General features: G+C 46.3%; 1 protein-coding gene across 1 annotated transcript in view; it reads right to left on the reverse strand.

Annotated features, from left to right (window-relative positions):
- The window catches only part of ndufs4 (NADH:ubiquinone oxidoreductase subunit S4), a 45,685-nt gene extending 19,591 nt beyond the window's left edge, over nucleotides 1–26,094 (reverse strand). The window contains exons 1-2 of the mRNA XM_029647241.2: nucleotides 25,967–26,094; nucleotides 16,628–16,706 (exon numbers count right to left, since the gene is read on the reverse strand). Of these exons, the coding sequence (XP_029503101.1) occupies nucleotides 16,628–16,706; nucleotides 25,967–26,049 (162 nt within the window). The 5' untranslated portion in view covers nucleotides 26,050–26,094. The remainder of the gene's footprint in view (nucleotides 1–16,627; nucleotides 16,707–25,966) is intronic.
- Between the last annotated feature and the right edge of the window lie 1,577 nt (nucleotides 26,095–27,671).

Genomic DNA, 27,671 nt, shown 5'->3' on the forward strand with positions numbered 1-27,671 from the left:
CCAGGGTTGTTTGTACTGTTGGAAGGTACTGGAGGACCAGGGTTGGGGGTACTGGAGGACCAGGGTTGGGGGTACTGGAGGACCAGGGTTGGGGGTACTGGAGGACCAGGGTTGGGGGTACTGGAGGACCAGGGTTGGGGAAACAGTGGCCTAGGCCAAGCATACACTCCTAATGTTATGCTTTTGCAGTAAGGGTGTATGGGTTGAATGAAGGACTACCTTTAAAAAAATAAAATAAAAAGTTGTCCTCTTCCTGGTCCAAGTCCATTATCTAGGAAACCTAATATTACCTTCCATTCTCAGGTTCCAATGACAATATCATCTGAAAAGCTTTCAGGACATGGTCTGAATGACTGACTGATGAGGAAAACATGAAAAGTAACAAGTAGAAACTAAAGACCTCTTCTCCACAGCATGCACATTCACTTACTGGAGAGAAGAACAAAAAACTATTATAGCGAATCACTTTCAGGCATAACGCTCAATAGTCTTAAATAATTGCGCCTCCCCCATATAGACTGATCCTCAGTGACGAGGAAACCAGTATCTTTAAACTTAAAAGAAAACATATATATACTATAGCATGCAGGAAGCTGGTCTATATAACAGAGTCTTCAAGGTGGCTGATAGCAGGATGTTTTGGCTGGGGGGGCTGGTTTGTCAGGCTGCAGACCCGGTGACAAACGTACTGACTGAGAGGCCCATGGACATGATACACTATCCCTATAGCTCCACGTGTGTACGCCCAGACCAGACTCCCTATGCCAAATCACTACTACCACAACTCAGCAGCTCCAAGGAGGTCAGCAGGTCAGCCAAAACAAGGCCGATCACAGTGAACCGCCTTGGGCTGGGAGGAGAAATATATGTCCCCCTTAACCTCCAGAGGGAGGGTCCAAACCAGGCCCCCTCCCCAGTGTCTGGACCTGGGCAGCTGGCCTCACTTTTCACCCTGGCGGGTAGGGTTCAGCTTTGAAGTGTAAAAGAGGAGTCTCGTGCTAATTATGGACTGGATGTAGATGGCGTCCGTCACTAATAGCAACAAAGACTGTGCGCTTGCGTGTGTGGTTTTAGAGGGCGGGAGGGCGAGGAGCAGCCGGTGCTACGGGTTGTCTTAGTTCTCCGGTTACCAGACCGACAGTGTCCGTTCCACATCCTATTGGCCAAGACATCATATACAATAATTCATCATTTGGTGGGTGATAATCTTTGTCCTGTTATATAAATAAAAGTGGGTATTCGGTGTTGATTTGGAAATGGGATATGTAAAAATAAGAAAACACAACTCCCCCTGAGACGCCCTGGGAGAGTGGGGTCACGCCCTGGGAGAGTGGGGTCACGCCCTGGGAGAGTGGGGTCACGCCCTGGGAGAGTGGGGTCACGCCCTGGGAGAGTGGGGTCACGCCCTGGGAGAGTGGGGTCACGCCCTGGGAGAGTGGGGTCACAGCCACGGTCAGCCATCATCAACGACAACCTTGGAACAATTAGGGTTAAGTACCTTGTTCAAGGGCACGTCGACAGATCTCAACCTTGTCGGCTCAGTGGTTGTCGAAACCAACAACCTTTCTTTCGGTTACTGGCCCAGCTACCTGCAGCCCCCGGAAATCATGACAGGCTTTGTTTATATGTGCCTCTCTACGACAGTTACTACGAGAGTTACTATTACTACGACAGTTACTACGACAGTTACTATTACTACGACAGTTACTAAGATACAGATCTTCTTAAACCCCCTAAAGGTAGACTGAAAACACCCGCTGGCCATTTAGGGGAAACATGCCAAAACAACACTCATTGTCACTTCATTATATTGTTAGGACTCAGCTGAAGTAAGTCCACAACGTCTAGCTAGTCAAGTATTACATCCTGAAGGAGAAGAAAAAAAACATTTGTTTAATTTAAAAATTAAATTGGGTCATGTGGAATGGACCGATTTTTACAAACATACTTTTTTTTAAAGGTCCAAAATCACAGAACCAAAAGAAAACCTGCAAAGACAGGAGACAACAGACAGCCTGGCTATGTGACTAGCGCTACCGCAGACAAGGGGTGACTAGCGCTACCGCAGACAAGGGGTGACTAGCGCTACCGCAGACAAGGGGTGACTAGCGCTACCGCAGACAAGGGGTGACTAGCACTACCGCAGACAAGGGGTGACTAGCGCTACCGCAGACAGGGGGTGACTAGCGCTACCACAGACAAGGGGTGACTAGCGCTACCACAGACAGGGGGTGACTAGCGCTACCGCAGACAAGGGGTGAATAGCGCTACCATAGACAAGGGGTGACTAGCGCTACCGCAGACAAGGGGTGACTAGCGCTACCGCAGACAAGGGGTGACTAGCGCTACCGCAGACAAGGGGTGACTAGCGCTACCGCAGACAAGGGTGACTAGCGCTACCGCAGACAAGGGGTGACTAGCGCTACCGCAGACAAGGGGTGACTAGCGCTACCGCAGACAAGGGGTGACTAGCGCTACCGCAGACAAGGGGTGACTAGCGCTACCGCAGACAAGGGGTGACTAGCGCTACCGCAGACAAGGGGTGACTAGCGCTACCGCAGACAAGGGGTGACTAGCGCTACCGCAGACAAGGGGTGACTAGCGCTACCGCAGACAAGGGTGACTAGCGCTACCGCAGACAAGGGGTGACTAGCGCTACCGCAGACAAGGGGTGACTAGCGCTACCACAGACAAGGGGTGACTAGCGCTACCGCAGACAAGGGGTGACTAGCGCTACCGCAGACAAGGGGTGACTAGCGCTACCACAGACAAGGGGTGACTAGCGCTACCACAGACAAGGGGTGACTAGCGCTACCGCAGACAAGGGGTGACTAGCGCTACCGCAGACAAGGGGTGACTAGCGCTACCGCAGACAAGGGGTGACTAGCGCTACCACAGACAAGGGGTGACTAGCGCTACCTCAGACAAGGGGTTGGGGAGATTTCCTGTTTTCCACAGATCAGACCGTATGCTCCAGCGAGCCACGGCCTGTCATTTCCTCCAACCCTTCACAGCTCAGACAACACTCCTCTCTCTGTGTAGAAAGTGTGTTAACTAAATGAAATCCTTATTTAGTGGAGCATACATAAACCTCTTGTCCCAGGGCCCCATCAAAGAGGCCTCTCCTCTGACCTGCTAGGCTACTCTACACACCAGCCGGTAGATTCCCACACACACTACAAGGAGGCAACCAGACAAAACAGACACTTGATATGTCTAGAGAGCGAGCGAGAGCGAGAGAGGGGAGAATCAATGCAATATGCTCCAGTGCATGTCATCCTACCCCAGAGCGAGGCAGGCTAGGCAGGCCCTGGCCGGCTTAGAGAATTCAAACCCTGATCTTAACTCATCACTCTAAAAAATACCCTGGACAGGACAGTGTTCCTCTGGTAGTCACGCTTCTATGTCCACATTGTCAGTCACACAGACAGAGACACACAGGCAGAGAGAGACACACAGGCAGAGAGAGACACACAGGCAGAGAGAGACACACAGGCAGAGAGAGACACACAGGCGGAGAGAGACACACAGGCGGAGAGAGACACACAGGCAGAGAGAGACACACAGGCAGAGAGAGACACACAGGCAGAGAGAGACACACAGGCAGAGAGAGACACAGGCAGAGAGACACACAGGCAGGCAGAGAGACACAGGCAGAGAGACACAGGCAGAGAGACACAGGCAGAGAGACACAGGCAGAGAGACACAGGCAGAGAGACACAGGCAGAGAGACACAGGCAGAGAGACACAGACAGACAGAGATAGCGAAGACCGTTGTGTCAGAGTATTCATAACTGCAGAGAGGCTTCAGAGCTCAGACTCATCCACTTCATTAACCTGTTGGTGTTAGGGGGCAGTATTTTCATTTTTGGAAAAAAAACGTTCCTGTTTTAAACGGGATATTTTGTCAGGAAAAGATGCTATAATATGCATATAATTGACAGCTTTGGATAGAAAACACTAACGTTTCCAAAACTGTAAAGATATTGTCTGTGAGTATAACAGAACTGATGTTGCAGGCGAAAGCCTGAGAAAAATCCAATCCGGAAGTGCCCCAGGTTTTGAAAGCGCTGCGTTCCAATGACTCCCTATTCAGCTGTGAATGTACCATCAACGAGCTTACGCTTTCTACGTATTCCCCAAGGTGTCTACAGCATTGTGACGTAGTTTTACGCATTTCTATTGAAGAATAGCCATAGGCAGCCACATTGCGTAAGTGGTCACATGGTGGCTCCGAGAGAGATTCTCGTGTAAAATACAGAGGTAGCCATTACTCCAATCGGTCCGAGTGAAAAACTAATTGTCCCGACTGATATATTATCGAATAGATATTAGGAAAACACCTTGAGGATGGATTCTAAACAACGTTTGCCATGTTTCTGTCGATATTATGGAGCTAATTTGGAATATTTTTCAGCGTTGTGGTGACCGCAATTTCCGGGCGATTTCTCAGCCAAACGTGAAGAACAAACGGAGCTATTTCGCCTACAAAAATTATCTTTTGGGAAAAATTGAACTTTGGCTGTCTACCTGGGAGTCTCGTGAGTGAAAACATCCGAAGTTCATCAAAGGTAAACGATTTAATTCGATTGCTTTTCTGATTTCCGTGACAAGTTTGCCTGCTGCTAGCAAGGCATAATGCTATGCTATCGATAAACTTACACAAATGCTTGTCTAGCGTTGGCTGTAAAGCATATTTTTAAAATCTGAGATGACAGGGTGATTAACAAAAGGCTAAGCTGTGTTCCAATATATTTCACTTGTGATTTTCATGAATAGGAATATTTTCTAGGAAGATTTATGTCCGTTGCGTTATGCTAATTAGTGTCAGATGATGACAGGCCCGTTCACGGGATGGGGTGTCACTAGAGGTTTTATGTTCTGAGATATGGCTGGACATTTTCATCTTCTTAACATGCTAGTATAACCATATCACTTGGTAAATGGTTAGGGCAATAAAGCCCACCTTCTTATGGACACTGCCGAGTGGACATTGCGGACACTGCTGAGTGGACATTGCTAAGTGGACATTGCGGACACTGCTGAGTGGACATTGCGGACACTGCTAAGTGGACATTGCGGACACTGCTGAGTGGACACTGCTAAGTGGACATTGCGGACACTGCTGAGTGGACACTGCTAAGTGGACATTGCGGACACTGCTGAGTGGACACATGCGGACACTGCTGAGTGGACATGCGGACACTGCTGAGTGGACATTGCGGACACTGCTGAGTGGACACTGCTGAGTGGATATTGCGGACACTGCTGAGTGGACATTGCTAAGTGGACATTGCGGACACTGCTGAGTGGACATTGCGGACACTGCTGAGTGGACACTGCTAAGTGGACATTGCGGACACTGCTGAGTGGACACTGCTAAGTGGACATTGCGGACACTGCTGAGTGGACATATGCGGACACTGCTGAGTGGACATATGCGGACACTGCTGAGTGGACATGCGGACACTGCTGAGTGGACATTTCTAAAAGAGGTAGGTTTTGAGCCATAAATCAAATTTTAAAAAATAAAGTTGTGAGCAGAGCAGCAGCAGAGGATGCAGACTAGAGATGCTCTGCTCAGTTCAGACTGACATTTTACTCCTCCTGTCTAGAGGTCGACCGATTAATCGGAATGGCCGATTAATTAGGGCTGATTTCAAGTTCTCATAACAAGGCTGACTACCTGTTATGTGAGTGCAGCAAGGAGCCAAGGTAAGTTGTTAGCTAGCATTAAACTTATCTTATAAAAAAAACTATCAATCTTAACATAATCACCAGTTTTAACTACACATGGTTGATGATATTACAAATTTAACTAGCTTGTCCTGCGTCGCATATAAATCGATGCTGTGCCTGTTAATGTTTGAATCACAGCCTACCTTGCCAAACGGGTGATTTAACGAGCGCTTTCTCAAAAAAAAAGCACTGTGTACCTAGCCATAAACATCAATGCCTTTCTTAAAATAAAATTGCGTATATATTTTTCAACCTGCATATTTAGTTCATATTGCCTGCTAACATGAATTTCTTTTAGCTAGGGAAATTGTGTCACTTCTCTTGCGTTCTGTGCAACAGAGTCAGGGTATACGCAGCAGTTTGGGCCACCTGGCTCGTTGAGAACTGTGTGAAGACCATTTCTTCCTAACAAAGACAGACAACTTCGCCAAACGGGGGGATGATTCAACAAAAGAGCATTTGCGGAAAAAAGCACAATCTCTGTACAAATGTACGTAACCCTAAAACATCAATGCCTTTCTTAAAATCAATACACAGAAGTATTATTTTTTTATTAGACCTGCATATGTAGTTCAAAGAAATTCATTTTAGCAGGCAATATAAACTAGGGAATTGTGTCACTTCTCTTGCGTTCAGTGTAAGCAGAGTCAGGGTATATATGCAGCAGTTTGGGCCGCCTGGCTCGTTGCTAACTAATTTGCCAGAATTTTACGTAATTATGACATAACATTGAAGGTTGTGCAAAGTAACAGCAATATTTAGAGACTTATGGATGCCACCCGTTAGATAAAATACGGAACGGTTCCGTATTTCACTGAAAGAATAAAGTTTTGATTTCTAAATGTCGTAGTAGTATGAGAGGTGTTGTTTTACAGGCTCACCAATCGTAATACGGCACACCTGGAGCAAATTAGGGTTAAGTGCCTTGCTCAAGGGCACAGCTGACAATTTAACCTTGGTCGACTCAGCTATTCGAACCAGTAACGTTTCAGTTACCGGCCCAACACTAACCACTGCCGCCTCACCTGCTGTCTACGTAAATAATAAATCATCATCATCATCATCAAAATATTTTGGACAATGTTAGAAAGGGGAAAAAATATATATTAGCTCTAGTGTCTCTCCATAAATATGTGGCAAAGGCACTTCAAAGATAACCGGATGAAATAATGATAAAATGTCACCAAACAGACAGGACACTAGTCACGGCTGCCAACTGATGCCAAACAAACCAGCTGGAACTGAAGGACCATGTCCTAAATACCTAGTCAATGTTACATCCTCCACTCCTCTCCCACAATCCTCTCCTCCCATAAAACCATAGTTTACTTCAGAAGACTAGATCAAAGCTTCACAAGCGCTTTAAGGTTATTGGTTTGTCTTTATGTGAACGGAGAAGGGAGGAAGGTGCTAGCTCGCTAACAGAGATAGAAAAAGAGAGCGAGAGAGAGATCAAGCAGAGTGCTTCTGCCTCTCCTTTACGCCTAGCTGAGCTGACCAGGCCTGTGTCTGTAAGCTACTAGCTGGTTGAGTAGAGGGGGCTGCAGGGCCAGTCAGCCTGCTTGTAGAGAGAGCAGACATTTCATGTCAAGCTGTGTATCAGTGGCCAGCCCGTCAGCCGGGTCCTGGAGTACCACAGCATGCTAAATCAAACAGTAATTACTAACAAAAGTGGGTCGGCGGAGGGCAGAGCAAGAGAAAGGAAGGGCGGGGGAGAGCAGGGGGGGGGGGGAGCAGGGGAGGGAAGGGGGCAGGATGGTAATTCTCCCTCCCTCTGCCTAACAGGATTTTTGATTTAAAAAATAAATAAAAAACAGAACCGGTTTGAGTTTTGTTATTTTGAACTTGACCTTCTATAACGGTATTTCAATGGTTTGGTTTGTTAAAACGTGATACGCCACCCGGGGAGTATAGATCACTTCTTATAGGTTGAATTTGCTACTCGAGTTCTTTCTGTCCCTCTCCTGCTACATGCCTCTAATCACACCAAGCCCCACGGGCCCTGTCCACTGAAGGAGAGAGCAATGACTCCATTTCCTTCACCGCTCACCTCTTCGTGGTCAGATGGATGCAACAACGTTGGTGAGATGATGGCTCTGCTCTGGCGTTCTAGAATGTAATGTAACATCTAGTTAGGGTCACCTGGAAACAACGACAAACTTTTGGTTCCTACCGTGTAAATAATTCTTCCCTGGTTTATTAATTCGTTGTCATGTTAAACAACGTATTCAAAGTGCTATCCACTATATTCCAACTATAGAGTTAATATAATGGAAATGTAATGATTATTCTAACCGTTCAATTAACTAGTAGTATAGTCTCCTGTCTGTCTGACTAGTCCCAGTATAGTCTCCTGTCTGTCTGTCTGTCTGTCTAGTCCCAGTATAGTCTCCTGTCTGTCTGACTAGTCCCAGTATAGTCAGTCTCCTGTCTGTCTGATCAGTCCCAGTATAGTCTCCTGTCTGTCTGACTAGTCCCAGTATAGTCTCCTGTCTGTCTGACTAGTCCCAGTATAGTCTCCTGTCTGTCTGACTAGTCCCAGTATAGTCTCCTGTCTGTCTGACTAGTCCCAGTATAGTCTCCTGCCTGTCTGACTAGTCCCAGTATAGTCTCCTGCCTGTCTGACTAGTCCCAGTATAGTCTCCTGCCTGTCTGACTAGTCCCAGTATAGTCTCCTGCCTGTCTGACTAGTCCCAGTATAGTCTCCTGTCTGTCTGACTAGTCCCAGTATAGTCTCCTGTCTGTCTGACTAGTCCCAGTATAGTCTCCTGTCTGTCTGACTAGTCCCAGTATAGTCAGTCTCCTGTCTGTCTGACTAGTCCCAGTATAGTCAGTCTCCTGTCTGTCTGATCAGTCCCAGTATAGTCTCCTGTCTGTCTGTCTGTCTGTCTGACTAGTCCCAGTATAGTCTCCTGTCTGTCTGTCTGTCTGTCTGACTAGTCCCAGTATAGTCTCCTGTCTGTCTGTCTGACTAGTCCCAGTATAGTTTCCTGTCTGTCTGTCTGTCTGACTAGTCCCAATATAGTCTCCTGTCTGTCTGTCTGACTAGTCCCAGTATAGTCAGTCTCCTGTCTGTCTGTCTGACTAGTCCCAGTATAGTCAGTCTCTGTCTGTCTGACTAGTCCCAGTATAGTCTCCTGTCTGTCTGACTAGTCCCATTATAGTCTCCTGTCTGTCTGACTAGTCCCAGTATAGTCTCCTGTCTGTCTGACTAGTCCCAGTAAGGCCTCCTGTCTGTCTGACTAGTCCCAGTATAGTCAGTTTCCTGTCTGTCTGATCAGTCCCAGTATAGTCTCCTGTCTGTCTGACTAGTCCCAGTATAGTCAGTCTCCTGTCTGTCTGTCTCTGTCTAACCAGTCCCAGTATAGTCAGTCTCCTGTCTGTCTGTCTGTCTCTGTCTAACCAGTCCCAGTATAGTCAGTCTCCTGTCTGTCTGTCTCTGTCTAACCCAGGGGTGTCAAACTCAAATACCCAGTGGGCCAAAATGTAAAACCTGAACAAAGTCACGGGCCAACATTGAACAAATTAACCTTTTAATATGGACCCAAACAAGTTTTGCTTTAACATTGAATATGGAACAAGCATCGCTTATTACCATACAATATATAATTTAATAGTGGAAACATGCAAAATCGAATTTCAAATGAAAAAACACAATGGCATTCATTTATTAAATAAATAAAATTTAAATAAAAATTGTATGCCTCTTTTCTATTTGCAGCCTTCTGATTTAAATACCAAAATAAACTTTTCCCACTGGCTAATAATTTTACAAATAAAATGATAATAAATCAATCAACCATTCAAGCCCATGCCTTGTAGCAAGAAAAAGTGCATAAAGAAAACGTTAATTATTGCACACTGGTCTAATCTGATGTGCCCAAGCCAGATACCTGGCATCTCTTCTTGGATGCTAGTTCATCAATGTCTGGGCTCAAGCTCTGAGCTGAAGAAATCCTCAGTATCGAGCGAAGATGTTCATCAGTCAGACGTCTCCTGTGAGTTGTTTTGGTCATCTTCATCGAGGAGAAAAGTTGCTCGCATAGATAAGTGCTGCCGAACATGGAGAGCATCTGAGCAGCTTGGGTGCGGAGCTGAGGCATTGTGTCAGGGATGAACCGTGGAAACTGTGCGGCGCCCACAGCATCATACTTTGACTTCAGCGTGTCGTTGCACTGGAGTTCAATCAGCTCCATTTGGATGTTGGTTGGTGCATTTCCCACATCAACTGCGAAGGGATTACTAAGCAGTTCAAACTTGCATTTCTGGGCATCGAAGTCGGCAAATCGCCGGCTAAACTCAGCAGCGAGAACAATGAGTTTTTCAGCAAACTGTGCGCATGGGAACACGGCGGTAGAGATCTGCACTTTTATGGATTGGCAGCAGGGAAAATGGCAAGGGTTTCCTTGCAGCATCTGATTCTCCCACAGGCACAGTTTAGTTTTGAAGGCCCTCACTGCAGCGTACATGTCTGTGATGATGCGCCCCCGCCCCTGAAGCTGCAGGTTCAGCGCATCGAGATGGCTCGAGATGTCACAGAGAAAGGCCAGCTCACACAGGAACTTTTGCTCCCGGAGCTCTGCTGTATCCTTCCCTTTGGTTTCCAGGAATTGACATATTTCCTCACGCAGCTCGAAACATCTGTTCAGTACTTTTCCTCTGCTTAGCCATCTCACCTCTGTGTGATACGGCACGTCTGCGTATTCGAACCACACTCCTCCAGAAAAGATTTAAACTGGCGGTGATTTAGACCTTTGGCTCTTATAAAGTTAACTACCTGTGTTACTGTGGTCATAACATGTTCCATCTTTAGGGCTTTGGCACACAGTGCTTCCTGATGTATGATGCAGTGGTAAACAGTTAGCTCACCTGCACAGTTCTCTTCCCGCATCTTTTCCCGAACCATGCCCACCAGTCCACTCTTTTTACCGCACATCGCTGGCGCACCATCTGTCGTTAATCCAACGAGTTTATCCCACGGCAGCTTTATTTCAGTTACACATTTGGAAACCTCCTCAAAGATTTCCTTTCCTGTGGTTGTGCCATGCATTGATTTGAATCCTAATAGTTCCTCCGTAACACACAGATTTGAGTCCACTCCACGGATGAAGACTGACAGCTGAGCAGTATCAGATGCGTCGCAGCTCTCATCCACAGCGAGGGAGAACGCAACAAAATCTTTTCCCTTTTCCATCAGCTGGTCATACAGATTGGTGGCAAGATCACATGTGCGATCAGCTACTGTGTTCCTGCTCAGGCTCACGTTTGAAAATGCTTGTTTTTCTCTGGGCATACGAGGTCACAAACCTTCATCATGCACTTTTTCATGAACTCTCCCTCATTAAAGGGCCGGGCTGATTTTGCGATCTCTGCTGCCACTATATAACTAGCCTTTACAGCAGCCTCGCTTTGTGATGTGGCTTTTTTAAACATATTCTGTTGTGAAACCAAACTTCTTTTCATCTCCTCTACTTTCTGGCTCCTTTGAGTCATGTCCAGGTCCTTGTATTTGTCATGGTGTTTCGTTTCATAGTGTCGTCTAATGTTGTACTCCTTACTTACAGCCACGTTGACTCCACAAACAAGACAAACAGGTTTGTCTTTTACATATGTAAACAGATATTCTGCCTCCCACTTGTCCAGAAAGCTCCTGTTTTCTGCCTTTCTTTTCGCCATTTTTGGGAAGGGTTAGCTCGCTGACAGTTGTAGCGTCTATGTTGCTATGACTACTGTCACAGAGGAGAGAGCGTTTCTGGGCCCTGTCCTGATTGGCGCGCGAAAACAGCAGAGCATTATGGGATTCGTAGTATTAGTGGTGAATGCGCTGTATAATACCGGCGGGCCAGCTCTAGTAGTAATTTGGTATTGTCTCGCGGGCCAAATATAATTACCCCGCGGGTCAAAGGGCCAGAGTTTGACACCCATGGTCTAACCAGTCCCAGTATAGTCAGTCTCCTGTCTGTCTGTCTCTGTCTAACCAGTCCCAGTATAGTCAGTCTCCTGTCTGTCTATCTGTCTCTGTCTAACCAGTCCCAGTATAGTCAGTTTCTGTCTGTCTGTCTGTCTCTGTCTAACCAGTCCCAGTATAGTCAGTCTCCTGTCTGTCTGTCTGTCTGTCTGTCTAACCAGTCCCAGTATAGTCAGTCTCCTGTCTGTCTGTCTGTCTCTGTCTAACCAGTCCCAGTATAGTCAGTCTCCTGTCTGTCTGTCTGTCTCTGTCTAACCAGTCCCAGTATAGTCAGTCTCCTGTCTGTCTGTCTGTCTGTCTCGGTCTAACCAGTCCCAGTATAGTCAGTCTCCTGTCTGTCCATCTGTCTGTCTCTGTCTAACCAGTCCCAGTATAGTCAGTCTCCTGTCTGTCTGTCTGTCTGTCTCTGTCTAACCAGTCCCAGTATAGTCAGTCTCCTGTCTGTCTGTCTGTCTAACCAGTCCCAGTATAGCGTATAGCCGCCTGTCTGTCTGGGAGGTGTGTACTTCACCTCTGCTAGGCAACTGGCAAATAGTGTTCTCTCAGCGGCAAAAGATCAAAATGACAATCTTTAAATAACTAGGTAAGATACTGAAGTCCGAGTGGAACCTTCCTCTCTTTTCTTCCTGCAACAACTCGGCAGAACAGTCTTTGTTTTGGCGGCAGTCTAGTTTTTCCAACGAGACCTCCACTGACACGACTGCCGCCAAAACAAAGACTGTTCTGCCGAGTTGTTGCAGGAAGAAAAGAGAGGAAGGTTCCACTCGGACTTCAGTATCTTACCTAGTTATTTAAAGATTGTCATTTTGATCTTTTGCCGCTTTGGCAACTAGGTGTGTGTTTGGTAACCTATTTGCGCCTCTCCCTGTAGGCTTTACAGACACTCCACACCCCTTGGCTGCAACCCTTATAAAGTTATTGTACCCTGAGAGCACAACCCATGTGGTTGTTCCTGGTCTCTGGCTCAGGAAGTGCTGATCTGCGTTTAACACCGCAGAGTTCATCTCAGCCAATGCTGACCTTCAGTCCCTAGACTTTTTGGCCCTGATGGGAGACATGGATCACCCCAGAGAACACTGTTACTCCAGCTGCTCTTTCTTAATCCGACGACGTGTTCTCTCATAGTCCGAGATCATCTGGTCGTCGTCGGGGTGGTGGCACAGGGCTAATCATTTCTCCTAACTGGAGATTGTCTTTTCTCCCTCTCTCGCATGTCCATCTCCTGATTTGAATTCCATGCTGTCCCTTGTCCACTCAAGCTTAACAGTGTTGTCATCTATCACCCACGTCGGAGAGTTCCTCAATGAGCTTGACACCTTGATAAACTCATTTCCTGACGATGGCTCACTGCTCTTCGTACTTGGCGACTTCAACCTCCCGACGTCTGCCTTCGATTCACTTCTTTCCAGCTCTCGCGGTCGCGTCCTTGCCTCTTAACCTCACCGTTTCCTAATCCCCTCCAACTCACAAGGCAATACGCTTGACCTCGTCTTTACTGTAACCGAACTTGTTCTTAACGGACTTGCCTAGTTAAATAAAGGTTCAATAAATCAAAATAAAACCTCTCTCTCCAGATGAAATCCTGTGACTAGTGAGGTCTGGCTGCCTGACAACCTGCCCACTCTACCCAGTCCCCTCCTCCAGACCATCTCTGGAGACTTTTCTTTTCAAAACACTTGAGCATGCAGTCTCTCTTTCAGGACGATCTTGACCCTAACCAGTTAGGTTCCAAAAACTTGTCACTGAACGGAGACTGCTCTTCTCTGTGTCACATAAGTCTCTCTGCTCTGCCAAAGCTGACTCTCTCTCCTCTGTTCATGTTCCTAGATCCATCTGCTGCCTTCAGACACCGTGAACCATCAGATCCTCCTCTCCACCCTCTCAGGGCTGGGTGTCTCAGGCTCTATCAGATCCTCCTCTCCACCCTCTCAGGGCTGGGTGTCTCAGGCTCTATCAGATCCTCCTCTCCACCCCTCAGGGCTGGGTGTCTCTCCATCCTCCTCTCCACCCTCTCAGGGCTGGGTGTCTCAGGCTCTATCAGATCAGGCCTCAGATCCTCCTCCTCCCCTCTCAGGGCTGGGTGTCTCAGGCTCTATCAGATCCTCCTCTCCACCCTCTCAGGGCTGGGTGTCTCAGGCTCTATCAGATCCTCCTCTCCACCCTCTCAGGGCTGGGTGTCTCAGGCTCTATCAGATCCTCCTCTCCACCCTCTCAGGGCTGGGTGTCTCAGGCTCTATCAGATCCTCCTCTCCACCATCTCAGGGCTGGGCGTCTCAGGCTCTGCACACTCCTGGATTGCATCCTACCTGACAGGCCGCTCCTACCAGGTGATGTGGAGAGGATCTGTGTCTGCACCACGTACTCTCACTACTGGTGTCCCTCAGGGTTCAGTTCTAGGCCCTGTCCTCTTCTCTCTATAGACCAAGTCACTGGTCATATCCTCACATGGTCTCTCCTATCACTGCTATGAGGATGGACCTCTCCTCTCTATAGACCAAGTCACTCAGCTCGGTCATATCCTCACATGGTCTCTCCTATCACACTGCTATGAGGATGGACCTCTCCTCTCTATAGACCAAGTCACTCAGCTCGGTCATATCCTCACATGGTCTCTCCTATCACTGCTATGTGGATGGACCTCAACTACGTTTCACCTTACTTCAATCTGACAATCAAGTGGCGACATGCATCTCTGCGTTCCTGGCAGATATCTCAACTTGGATGTCGGTAAACCACCTCAAGCTCAACCTCGACAAGACGGAGCTGCTCTTCCTCCCGGGGGAAGGCCTGCCCACTCAAAGACCTCTCCGTCACGGTTGACAACTCCAGTGTCGCCCTCCGACAGTGCAAAGGACCTTGGCGTGACCCTGGACGACAACCCAAACCGAGACCCTGGACAACAACCCAAACCGAGACCCTGGACAACACCCCAAAACCGAGACCCTGGACAACAACCCCAAAACCGAGACCCTGGACAACAACCCCAAAACCGAGACCCTGGACAACAACCCCAAACCGAGACCCTGGAAAACAACCCCAAACCGAGACCCTGGACAACAACCCCAAACCGAGACCCTGGACAACAACCCCAAACCGAGACCCTGGACAACAACCCCAAAACCGAGACCCTGGACAACAACCCCAAACCGAGACCCTGGACAACAACCCCAAACCGAGACCCTGGACAACAACCCCAAACCGAGACCCTGGACAACAACCCCAAAACCGAGACCCTGGACAACAACCCCAAAACCGAGACCCTGGACAACAACCCCAAAACCGAGACCCTGGACAACAACCCCAAAACCGAGCACTCCGTTCTGCCACCTTAGGTCTCTTGGCCATCCCACCCTTACGGGAAGGCAGCTCCCACTCAGCACAGTTAAAGCGCTTCTCTGTCCTGGCACTCCAATGGTGGAACCAGCTTCTCCCTGAAGCTAGGAGAGCAGAGTCCCTGCCCATCTTCCTGGAAGCACCTGAAACCCTACCTCTTCAAAGTGTTTCTTAAATAATACCCTTCTTTACCTTGACACCCCCACTCAAAAGATATTTAAAAACCATCTTTCCTGAACAAACACTTGCACCCGCCCCCCACCTTTCTAGCTATGACTTTGCTGATAAGCTACTTTATTGAGGAAGTGTCTTTGCCTGTGATGTGGTTGTCCCACCTAGTTATCTTAAGACGAATGAACTGACTGCAAGTCACTCTGCATAAGAGCGTCTTCTAAATGACTGTTAACATTTTCATGTCTGATTGGCCAGTCCCATTATATCCTCCTGTCCTCTCTCTGGTCAGTCTGACTGAGCATTAAAATGGTCAATCTGCAGTTTCTACAACAATTTATTGACTTATAAAATGAATGAAATCTACAAAATGATTCTTAAAAGAATATAACTTCAACAAATGCATCATGATCTTAGTTCAACTGTCGCATCACTACCCAAAATATAAGCTTGTTTTATTCCAATGTTTGTAAACAAATTAAATGTAAACAAACATTCTATAGCCTCAAAACATGGTTGAAACTATAATGTTGATATCATGATGGTCAGTCCTTGCATCCACAGCTCTATGAATTTGAGAGTGGTTACATTTCTCCAGCCTCATCCCTCTCGCTTTTTAAAATGTGAAACTGTTGGGGGGAAAACATTTTTATTCGCGGATTGCCCCTTTAAGCTTCTCTCTCCACCAACAATGAAAAATCTCTGTGGCCCACAATGCTGAAGCACCGTCATCTGCGTGAGAATGAATGCAAGTGGCTGAATGAGTCCCCCGTTCATTCTTTGGTCCCCTTTTCTCTTCACCGTGTCTCCTGCTGTGAGGACTGAGGAGAGAGACAGACAGACGGAGAGACTGCTTCTCTAAATGGGACCCAATTCCTTATAGAATGCCACTACATTTGACCAGGCGGCCCATTTGGAACAAGGTACCATTTGGATGTAGCCGGGCCCTGTGCCGGTCAAAGGCTTTCTCCGTCTGTGCCAGGGTGGCCAGCTCAGGGTCTGGCAGCCAGCCTTGGTACAGTATGTTCAAAGCCTGAGGCTTATCAATGTTTATGTTTATACAACGGATGAGAATGACGACTGTGAAGACCTTGGATTTCTAGAAACATGAAATTAGCCTTTGACTTGAGAGCTCTGTGTGATCTAATGTGTTGGGGGAGACAACCTTCTGGGGGGAGAAAAATGATATTTCTAATCTGTTGGATGACATTTACAATTATATTTATAAAACAACTTATCTGTTCCATTCATGGGTGGAACAAGGCTAACACACAACTGATGTCGTGAGACGAGGATGGCGTGACACATGCAGGTGGGAGACACCGTGAGAGCAGAGTTGGACGCCGTCACACCAGAGATACTGTCATGTGACAGACACGTTGAGCAGGAAGTGTGTGTGTGTAGCCTATTACTCACCAGCTTCTCGTCCACGGTGATCAGTTGTGTCTCTTGTCCTGCTTTCTCTGCCAGCCTACATCCCGACAGGCTCACCGACCTGCAATGGCAACGCAGGAAGTTAGAAGACTGTTCAAGGCAAATAATCACTCACACACAACATTACGCAAACAAGTGAGGAACTTCCATGACAATTAACTGTCTTGGAGGACTCAGCGGAGGAGAAGAAAGGAGGGAAGGAAACAGTGAAAGGAGACAGACGGGGGGGGGGTGGATTCTTTTCCTTCCCCATTAGTTCTGTCTGGTGAGTTTCTGGCTCCTGCTTGCCTGTTAACCAGACGGACCTGCTGGGTTCAACCCATATTTGACATATTTCAAAACACAGCATTTGCCCCAAGCCTGCCTGGAATGCCAAAATGTGAGGGGTTTGGGCTGTTCAAATTATTCAATTGGTTCCGTCGCACCATCAATCAAGCCCAGCAAAAGTATCTGAACAATGTCAAATAACCTTTGAACCCAGGTCTGCTGATGAGTTGACGACAGACCACACTTTGTCGGCTCACCGTCCAACTGTCCCCGGCTCACCGCCACTGAGGGCCTAAGGAAGGACTGGGATGGCTCTGTGTGGAGTAGTGAACATGCTGGCTTGTCATGAAACAACCAGGAAGCCTAGCCAGCCAACAATGTCCTGGTCAAACCATGGCGACTGAGTCAGTGGGGCAAGAACTGGGGCGGTTCTGTGAGAAGTGAACAACGTGGCCTACTGGCTATTAGCTTGTCACAAAAACAGCCCAGTGGCCAGCCAGGGACTAGAGCAAGCCAGGGAGGTAGATTGCCCGTCTGTGTTAGTCCATGGAAGACCAGCCCGTTGATAGCCTGGTTAAATAAGACTATTGAATGAGTCATATTCATTGGTGCACACTGTAGCAAAAATGTTTTGTTTACGAAAAGAAAGGAAAAAAAAGTTTATTGGACAAAGTCGGGTAGGTCCCTTGCCCTTTCAGCCCGTTTACTTCCTAGTGAATAAGACCCAGCTGAATTGGCAGGGAACGCTCCCAAAATCCGGGGACAACGTACAGGCTATAGGCTACGGATGACCAATCAGATGTACAGGCTACGGACGACCAATCAGATGTACAGGCTATAGGCTACGGACGACCAATCAGATGTACAGGCTATAGGCTACGGACGACCAATCAGATGTACAGGCTATAGGCTACGGACGACCAATTTAAAAGGTTCAGTAAAAGGTCAGGGTTACGGTTTTTTTTAATCAGATTTTAAAGTAGAGAAAATGTAGATATAGGCCGGGATGTAAAACTTTGTGGCTGTGGTAACTAGTGACGACAGCTCTAAACGTCATTTACAGGCATGAATCACGCATCCAGGTCGAGGCTCGCTATCAGCAGGAACATGGAGCACTCCGTGCTATCAGCAGGAACATGGAGCACTCCGTGCTATCAGCAGGAACATGGAGCACGCCGTGCTATCAGCAGGAACATGGACCACTCCGTGCTATCAGCAGGAACATGGACCACTCCGTGCTATCAGCAGGAACATGGACCACTCCGTGCTATCAGCAGGAACATGGACCACTCCGTGCTATCAGCAGGAACATGGACCACTCCGTGCTATCAGCAGGAACATGGACCACTCCGTGCTATCAGCAGGAACATGGACCACTCCGTGCTATCAGCAGGAACATGGACCACTCCGTGCTATCAGCAGGAACATGGACCACTCCGTGCTATCAGCAGGAACATGGACCACTCCGTGCTATCAGCAGGAACATGGACCACTCCGTGCTATCAGCAGGAACATGGACCACTCCGTGCTATCAGCAGGAACATGGACCACTCCGTGCTATCAGCAGGAACATGGACCACTCCGTGCTATCAGCAGGAACATGGACCACTCCGTGCTATCAGCAGGAACATGGACCACTCCGTGCTATCAGCAGGAACATGGACCACTCCGTGCTATCAGCAGGAACATGGACCACCCTCCGTGCTATCAGCAGGAACATGGACCACTCCGTGCTATCAGCAGGAACATGGACCACTCAGCAGGAACCGTGCTATCAGCAGGAACATGGACCACTCCGTGCTATCAGCAGGAACATGGTTTCCGTGCTTCAGCAGGAACATGGACCACTCGTGCTATCAGCAGGAACATGGAGTCCTTTCAGGCGGCCCCAGTGTATCAGCAGGAACATGGGTTATTGTAAACAAGAACATGGACCATCTCAGCAGGAACATGCCTAGTTAAATTAATAACATAATAATAAATTAATAAATAATAATAAATTAATACAAATGATACAATTGTTTCCTTCACATTATCCAAGCTGTATCACAACCTAGACGTGATTACAACAGTCCATACAACACCCAGTACAACTGGGTTTACGGTTATTGTACAAGAATTTCCATACAACACCTAGTTAAATTAATAAATAATAATAAATTAATAAATAATAATAAATTAATACAAATGATACAAATTCAAGAGTTAATACTACACTCATAAGAAGAAGCCCTACAACACCCATACAACACCCATACAACACCCATACAACATCCATACAACATCCATACAACATCCATACAACATCCATACAACATCCATACAACACCCATACAACATCCATACAACATCCATACAACATCCATACAACACCCATACAACACCCATACAACACCCAGTAAATTCCATGTCAACATCCATACAACACCCATGGACAACATCCAGGGTTACAACATCCAGTGGAGACCAACAGATACAACACCCATACAACATCCAGGGTTAGGCAACAGCCAGTGGACAACATCCATACAACACCCATAGCCAGTGGAGACCCATACAACATGAGCCAGTAGAGACATTCACTCCTGGCAGGTAAGGCCCTGGGTCAGTGGAGACCAATTAGAGGGTTAGGCAGGAGGCCCTGGGCCAGTGGAGACCAATTACAGGGTTAGGCAGGAGGCCCTGGGCCAGTGGAGACCAATTACAGGGTTAGGCAGGAGGCCCTGAGCCAGTGGAGACCAATTATAGGGTTAGGCAGGAGGCCCTGAGCCAGTGGAGACCAATTACAGGGTTAGGCAGGAGGCCCTGAGCCAGTGGAGACCAATTACAGGGTTAGGCAGGAGGCCAAGCCAGTGGAGACCAATTAGAGGGCAAGGCAGGAGGCCCTGAGCCAGTAGAGACCAATTAGAGGGCTAGGCAGGAGGCCCTGAGCCAGTAGAGACCAATTAGAGGGCTAGGCAGGAGGCCCTGAGCCAGTGGTAGGTCAGGGGTGAGAGCTCTCTTTCAAGCACACTCCCTACCTCTATCCATCTCTCTCCAGGTGCTACAGAGAGTGACTGGTCCAAGGACCTCTAGAGCCTTCTGACCCACTACCTGCGATCTCTCCAGAGCAGAGAAGTAAGCTGCACTCATAATAGTATAGTTGACGCACTGGGTTAACCTCCTCCTCCACTGGGTTAACCTCCTCCTCCACTGGGTTAACCTCCTCCTCCACTGGGTTAACCTCCTCCTCCACTGGGTTAACCTCCTCCTCCACTGGGTTAACCTCCTCCTCCACTGGGTTAACCTCCTCCTCCACTGGGTTAACCTCCTACTGGGTAAACCTCCTCCTCCACTGGGTAAACCTCCTCCTCCACTGGGTAAACCTCCTCCTCCACTGGGTAAACCTCCTCCTCCACTGGGTAACCTCCTCCTCCACTGGGTAAACCTCCTCCTCCACTGGGTAAACCTCCTTCACTATGGCAGTCTGCTTGTGTGATGTCAGCATATTATCCAGGGCCAATGGTTAGACAGGATTTACTGTACTCACTCCATCTCATGCTCAATTCTCCCTGGTCTGTCTGCATTGCTGCTTTTCTAGTGATTTAACTCCATTTGAATCACCACCAAAAACACAAAGAAGAATTATCCTAGTCAGTCAGTAACTTGTTAACCAAAAACTGTTTTCCCATCTACATAACATTGCAAAAAAAATCTGATGAAACTTTGTCCTAAAACAAATGCTGAAAAATTCATCCATGTTTTTGGCCACTTCTAGGTTAGACTACTGCAATGTTCTACTCTCCAACTACCCGGATAAAGCACTAAATAAACTTCAGTTAGTGCTAAACACGGCTGCTAGATTCTTGGACTTAGAACCTCCCCCCAAAAATGTGATCATATTACTCCAGTGCTAGCCTCCCTACACTGGCTTCCTGTTAAGGCTAGGGCTGATTTCAAGGTTTTACTGCTAACCTACAAAGCATTACATGGGCTTGCTCCTACCCATCTTTCCGATGTGGCCCTGCCGTACATACCTACACGTACGCCTCGGTCACCAGACGCAGGCCTCCTTACCGTCCCTAGAATTTCTAAGCTTTCTCCTATAGAGCTCATTTTTATGAAATGGTCTGCCTATCCATGTGAGAGATGCAGACTCGGTCTTGATCTTTAAGTCTTTACTGAAGACTCATCTCTTCAGTAGGTCCTATAATTGAGTGTAGTCTGGTCGAGGGGTGTGAAGGTGAACGGAAAGGCTCTGGAGCAACAAACCGCCCTTGCTGTCTCTGCCTGGCCGGTTCCCCTCTCTCCACTGGGATTCTCTGCCTCTAACCCTATTACAGGGGCTGAGTTACCGCCAATGTCTTCAGTAGTTGTTTTTTTAACCTTGATTTAACTAGGCAAGTCGGTTAAGAACAAATTCTTATTTTCAATGATGGCCTAGGAACAGTGGGTTAACTGCCTGTTCAGGGGCATAATTGACAGATATATACCTTGTCAGCTCAGGGATTCGAACTTCAACATGTTATTACTCCAACCACGTGAAAGTCCTTAGGTGTGTTTGAATACTAACTACACTAACATACGATTTGCGACAGAAATGGAATATGTAGTATACAAGCAGTGGACACTATTTCCGTACTTTTAGGGCCCATAATGCAATTCTTCCCGAATTGTGGGCATGGCTTCACTAAATTTTCAGATTTGAAGAAAATATGCAGCCGAAGTCTAATACAAAATCGTTGCTTTAACTAATTATGACAAATGTTAAAATGTTGAGGAATGTAATAAAGTAATGACTTTTCAGATAACATGTAACTTATGTTGGCTGACAATTTGTTAGCTACGCTGTCCTTACGAATCGCATATCATAACAGCAGTATGTACCGGTATGTTAGCTAGCTACCTAACGTTAGTTGGCTACTGATACATCGAACTTGCCAGTATATTAACTATATGCTATCTAACGACACAAAGTGTATTGAATTGATATTTCAAGTCATTCTTAGCGGCATAGTCGTAATGCATTCGTAATTTCGCTCTGGCTATCTACACCGATTTCAGAGCACTCTCATCTGAGTGTGCCAGAGAGCAGAATAACTAATGAATTTATGAGCGCTCAACACCCGTTGAATATGGCCGGTGTCAGTAAATGTAAATTTACAATACACCTTAAACAAATACATTTAAACTCAGTTTCACAATTCCTGACATTTAATCCGAGTAGAAATTCCCTGGCCTTAGGATCACCACTTTATTTTAAGAATGTGAAATGTCCGAATAATAGTAGAGAGAATGATTCATTTCAGCTTTTATTTCTTTCATCATAATCCCAGTGGGTCAGATTAGAATTTTGTAGCATTGCCTTTAAATTGTTTAACTTGGGGCAAATGTTTCAGGAAGCCTTCCACAACCTTCCCACAATAAATTGAGTGAATATTAGTCCATTCCTCCTAAATAAATCAGGTGTGTAGGCCTCCTTGCATGCACACGCTTTTTCAGTTCTGTCCACACATTTTCAAAGGGATTGAGGTTAGGGTTTTGTGATGGCCACTCCAATACATAGACTTTGTTGTCCTTTTTGCCACAACTTTGGAAGTATGCTAGGGGTCATTGTCCATTTAGAAGACCCATTTGCGACCAAGCTTTAACTTCCTGACTGATGTCTTGAGATGTTGCTTTAATATAACCACATCATTTTCCTCCCTCATGATGCCATCGATTTCGTGAAGTGGACCAGTCCCTCCTGCAGCAAAGCACCCCCACAACATGATGCTGCCGGTTGGTCTTCAGCTTGCAAATGGATCTTCAGCTTGCAAGCCTCCCCCTTTTTCCTCCAAACATAATGATGGTCATTATGGCCAAACAGTTCCCTTTTCGTTTCATCAGACCAGAGGACATTTCTCCAAAAAGTACTATCTTTGTTCCCATGTGCAGTTGCAAACCGTAGTCTGGCTTTTTTAATGGCGGTTTTGGAGCAGTGGCTTCTTCCTTGCCGAGCGGCCTTTCAGGTTATGTTGATATAGGACTCGTTTTACTGTGGATTTGGATACTTTTGTACCCGTTTCCTCCAGCATCTTCACAAGGTTCTTTGCTGTTGTTCTGGGATTGATTTGCACTTTTCGCACCAAAGTACGTTTACCTCTAGGAGACAGAACGCGTCTCCTTCCTGAGCAGTATGACGACTGCATGGTCCCATGGTGTTTATACCTGCGTGCTATTGTTTGTACAGATGAACTTGGTACCTTCAGGTATTTGAAAATTGCTCCAATGGATGAACCAGACTTGTGAAGGTCTACAATTTCTTTTTCTGAAGTCTTGGCTGATTTCTTTTGATTTTCCCATGAAGCTAAGTGGCACTAATTTTGAAGGTAGGCCTTGAAATACATTCACAGGTACACCTCCAATTAAGTCAAATGATGTCAATTAGTCTATCAGATGCCTCTAAAGCCAAGATATCATTTTCTGGAATTTTCCAAGCTGTTCAAAAGGCACAGTCAACTTAGTGTATGTAAACTTCTGACCCACTGGAATTGTGATACAGAGTTATAAGTGAAATAATCTGTTTGTAAACAATTATTGGAAAAAGTATTTGTGTCATGCACAAAGTAGATGTCCTAACAGACTTGCTCACAACAAGCAACCTCTGACAAAATTCTACGTCTATTCAAGGTGAAAATGATGAATCAGACATCTTATCGATAGCAACAGAATCATCTGGCCAAGTGCATAAAGTTCCCTCAACAGCTCATGGTCCTCCTGGAATCAAGTTTTTTGAATCAATGGAGGAACATAGTCAGAAATGCTGATGAATGTCTTGCTCGAGCTGTGTATGCAACTGGTTCCCCTCTGATGCTCACAGGCAATGTGTAATGGAAGAGATTTCTGAATGTTCTTCGCCCAGCATTCACCCCTCCAACCAGACATGCTTTCTCTACTCATTTGCTGGATGCAGAATTCAGAGCTCAAGTGAAGGTCCAGCAAATCATAGAGAAAACAGACTGTATTGCAATCATCTCTGATGGGTGGTTGAATGTTCGTGGGCAAGGAATAATTAACTACATCTCCGCCCCTCAACCAGTAGTCTACAAGAGCACAGACACAAAGGACAACAGACACAACGGTCTCTACATTGCAGATGAGCTGAAGGCAGTCATCAATGACCTTGGACCACAGAAGGTATTTGCACTGGTGACAGACAATGCTGTGAACATGAAGGCTGCTTGGTTTTAAAGTGGGAGGAGTCCTACCGTCACATCACACCCATTGGCTGTACTGCTCATGCATTGAATCTGCTCCTCAAGGACATCATGGCACTGAAAACATTTCCCCAACTCTACAAGAGAGCCAAGGAAATGGTTAGGTATGTGAAGGGTCATCAAGTTATAGCAGCAATCTACCTCACCAAGCAAAGTGAGAAGAATAAGAGCACCACATTAAAGCTGCCCAGCAACACCCGTTGGGGTGGTGTTGTCATCATGTTTGACAGTCTCCTGGAGGGGAAGGAGTCTCTCAAGACATGGCCATATCTCAGTCTGCCAATATGGACAGCAACATCAAGAGGATCCTCTAGGATGATGTATTTTGGGAGAGAGCGGTAAGCAGCCTGAAACCTATAGCAGTAGCCAGTGGACAGATTGAAGGAGACATTGCCATCCAGTCTGATGTTCAGACTCTGCTTGCAGATGTAAGAGAATAAATCTGTACTGCCCTGCCCACTTCACTGTTGCTCCTGCAGAACTGCAGTTCTGAAATACATCAAAAACCATGAAGACTTCTGCCTGAAGCCCAAACACACCGCAGCGGACATGTTGGACCCCAAGTATGCTGGCAAGAGCATCCTGTCTGGTGTAGAGATCAACAAGGCCTATGGTGTCATCGCTACCGTGTCTCATAAATTTGAGGCTTTTTGAGCCTGACAACGAGCCATCCTCAACAAGGTTGGAAAGTGACAGTGAAGATGAGGCCTCAGAGTCTGATGTTCAAGAGGTGGACATAGAGGTGGTCAGAGTGAGGTCAGAGTGAGATGTTCTCTCATTTGTGTCTGGAAGTAGCTAGTAAGTTAGCTTGGGTGCTTGACTGTCGTTGTGAAGTCAGAACGGCGATAGCGAAACGCTCTCTGAATTTACCAATGGACCATCTTGACAATTTACAAACACCCAGAACGCACTCTGGCACTCCAGATTGAATTGACAAACCCACAAAGTCAAAATGTCTAGATATTAATTTATATTAATATATTAATTAACAGGCGGTTGCATAGCAACAGCATCCACTTCCAGTGGACAGGCAAAGTGACTAAAATGAACTAATAGTAGAAAGTATGTAGCATACAGTATGTTATTATGGGTATTCGAACGCAGCTCTTGTAATTACTTCCGGTAAAAATAAATAAAGTAGGAGCTCTATATATAAAGAGGCCCGAGTTCCCGACTTGGATAACCATTCAAAGCTATTTTTTCCCAGTCGGAACTCGTTTTTATTTTGAGTTCCCAGTTGTCTTGAACCCATTGAAGTAATAAGTTGAAGATTTCCGAGTTCAAGTTGTTTCTGAACGCAGCATTGATATCTAACGAGTGACATTGATTTTTGACGGACTGCACAGCTCGGTGTGAGACTTACCTTATTCTGCGTATGAATTTAGCCAGCCGACGACGACATGACATCGCATACAAGCATGATCGCGGATTTTTTTTTTTAATAGTTGAAGCAATTTCTGCCCATCTTCATACTGTACTGTACTGTCTTTGCTGCTAACTAGCTAGTTAACACATTTAAAGGACACACGCTGCTAGCTAACGTTAACACTAGCGAACTAGCTATGACTTACTTACACTGCCTTTCACAAAAACCAATACAACCATCCATACTCATTATCACCTAGAAATATCCCAAGAACACATCGTGAAACGTAACTTTTGTGTTGTTGATTGTGCTAAGCTAAATAGCTAGCTAGCTAGCTAAAGTAAACCAATGACACAGGCATAAACTAGCTAACAATGTCATGACGGATAAGAGGTTAGAAACTCGTTGTGCGACAGAAATATGACTATAGCAAAATAAAAACATAATTACCTGAAAGGATTCAGGATTACTTTAGTGGCTGTATTTAGCAGGGAACACCGTCCCAAACCTAGAAGTGACATTGAGGACGCCATGATTCTGTCAACAGCTAATATGTACGGAGTACGGGAAGGTTCAAAACTAAACAAAAAGAGCTGCTGCTGGGCTTCTTCTTCTAAGTTTTATTGGCGAATCGCAACCAACAGACAGCTATTATATCTACTATATAATATATAATATCTACTATATAATATCCTTTAACTCCTGTGCATACAGCCCCACCTATTGTCCTGGAGATTGTCCTGTGCCCTAAAAGTGCCTAGATGAACGGGCCGGCTCTAACCATCACTCTTATGCATAGATTAACGTCAAACTCAGGAATAAACACACCTTGCTCCTGTCTTCCCATTCATGGGATCATTTGAACCGTCTGTTTACACTGCAAGACAAGAATACAACTGAATACTAATATCTTGATCCACTATTGTTTCTACATTATCTTCTTCACACAACTCTTTGTTTTCTTCTATCAGGCTAAGACCAACATGAGGGTCTTGTATAAAACTACAGTGGCACATTTCCTATTACCACAGATGGCCCTATAACAACATCTCTGAGTCCATATTCATCAACGTTTCATTCAAACTCTCGCCCAAAACACTTATTTTCATATCGTTTACATTCCCAACAGTCTTCCAGTAGTGTCAGTGTAGGATGATCTATAGTACAACCCTTCAGTGTTTCACAGTATGCCAGGGCCAGTATGCCAGGGCCAGTATGCCAGGGCCAGTATGCCAAGGCCAGTATGCCAGGGCCAGTATGCCAGGGCCAGTATGCCAAGGCCAGTATGCCAGGGCCAGTATGCCAGGGCCAGTATGCCAAGGCCAGTATGCCAGGGCCAGTATGCCAGGGCCAGTATGCCAGGGCTTAACTCGTCTAAGGGATAGTGGCATTTCCCCAGTATACACTTATAAAGCCTCTACCGGTGTAGTTTTAAATGCGTCATCGCACATCCTGAGTGACCTTGCTTGCATCCTATCAAAGGCGCAACAGCAATGTAAAAGCTGCAGAACCAATTTAATTAAAAAGCACCTATAAACTACGGATCTATCTCATCAAAGTAAGATCAAATATTCAGTAAAGATTGCCTATCTGCCCCCCCCCCAATCATGACCAATTATTGTCCTCATAAGATGTAATACTTTCTTACATGCAGTCTCAATAAATGTAATATGTCTCCAGCTTTTCATCAAACCATAGGCCCCAAAATACTCATAATTCTGTTACCCTTTCCAGTCGTTCTCCATTTAATTGAACACTGACATATTCCTTAAACTTTTTGTTAGTGAACAACATATGGCAATATTTAACTAAAGATAACTTGAAACCCCGTGATAAGGACCATTCCTCTACTGCTACAACAGCACCTTGCATTTCCTTCGATGACATAAGGAATATTCCTTCCCCTTTTCCAAATGGCACCTTCATCGGCATATAACTCCGCCCCCTATACCCTGTCCGATATCCCCGAAGATATCGTCACTCATCAACGTGAATAAGATAGGACTAATAGCACTACCCTGTGGAGTTCCATTTTCCACCTCGTATTCTCTTGATAACTCCAATCCCACCCTTACCTGGAAGGTTTGGTCAAACATAAAATCCACAATCCAATCAGTAGACCTTCTTGTCACATTGTATGGCAATTTTGCACATG

Source organism: Oncorhynchus nerka, linkage group LG13, assembly GCF_034236695.1.
Source record: "Oncorhynchus nerka isolate Pitt River linkage group LG13, Oner_Uvic_2.0, whole genome shotgun sequence".
In the NCBI taxonomy this organism is placed as follows: domain Eukaryota; kingdom Metazoa; phylum Chordata; class Actinopteri; order Salmoniformes; family Salmonidae; genus Oncorhynchus; species Oncorhynchus nerka.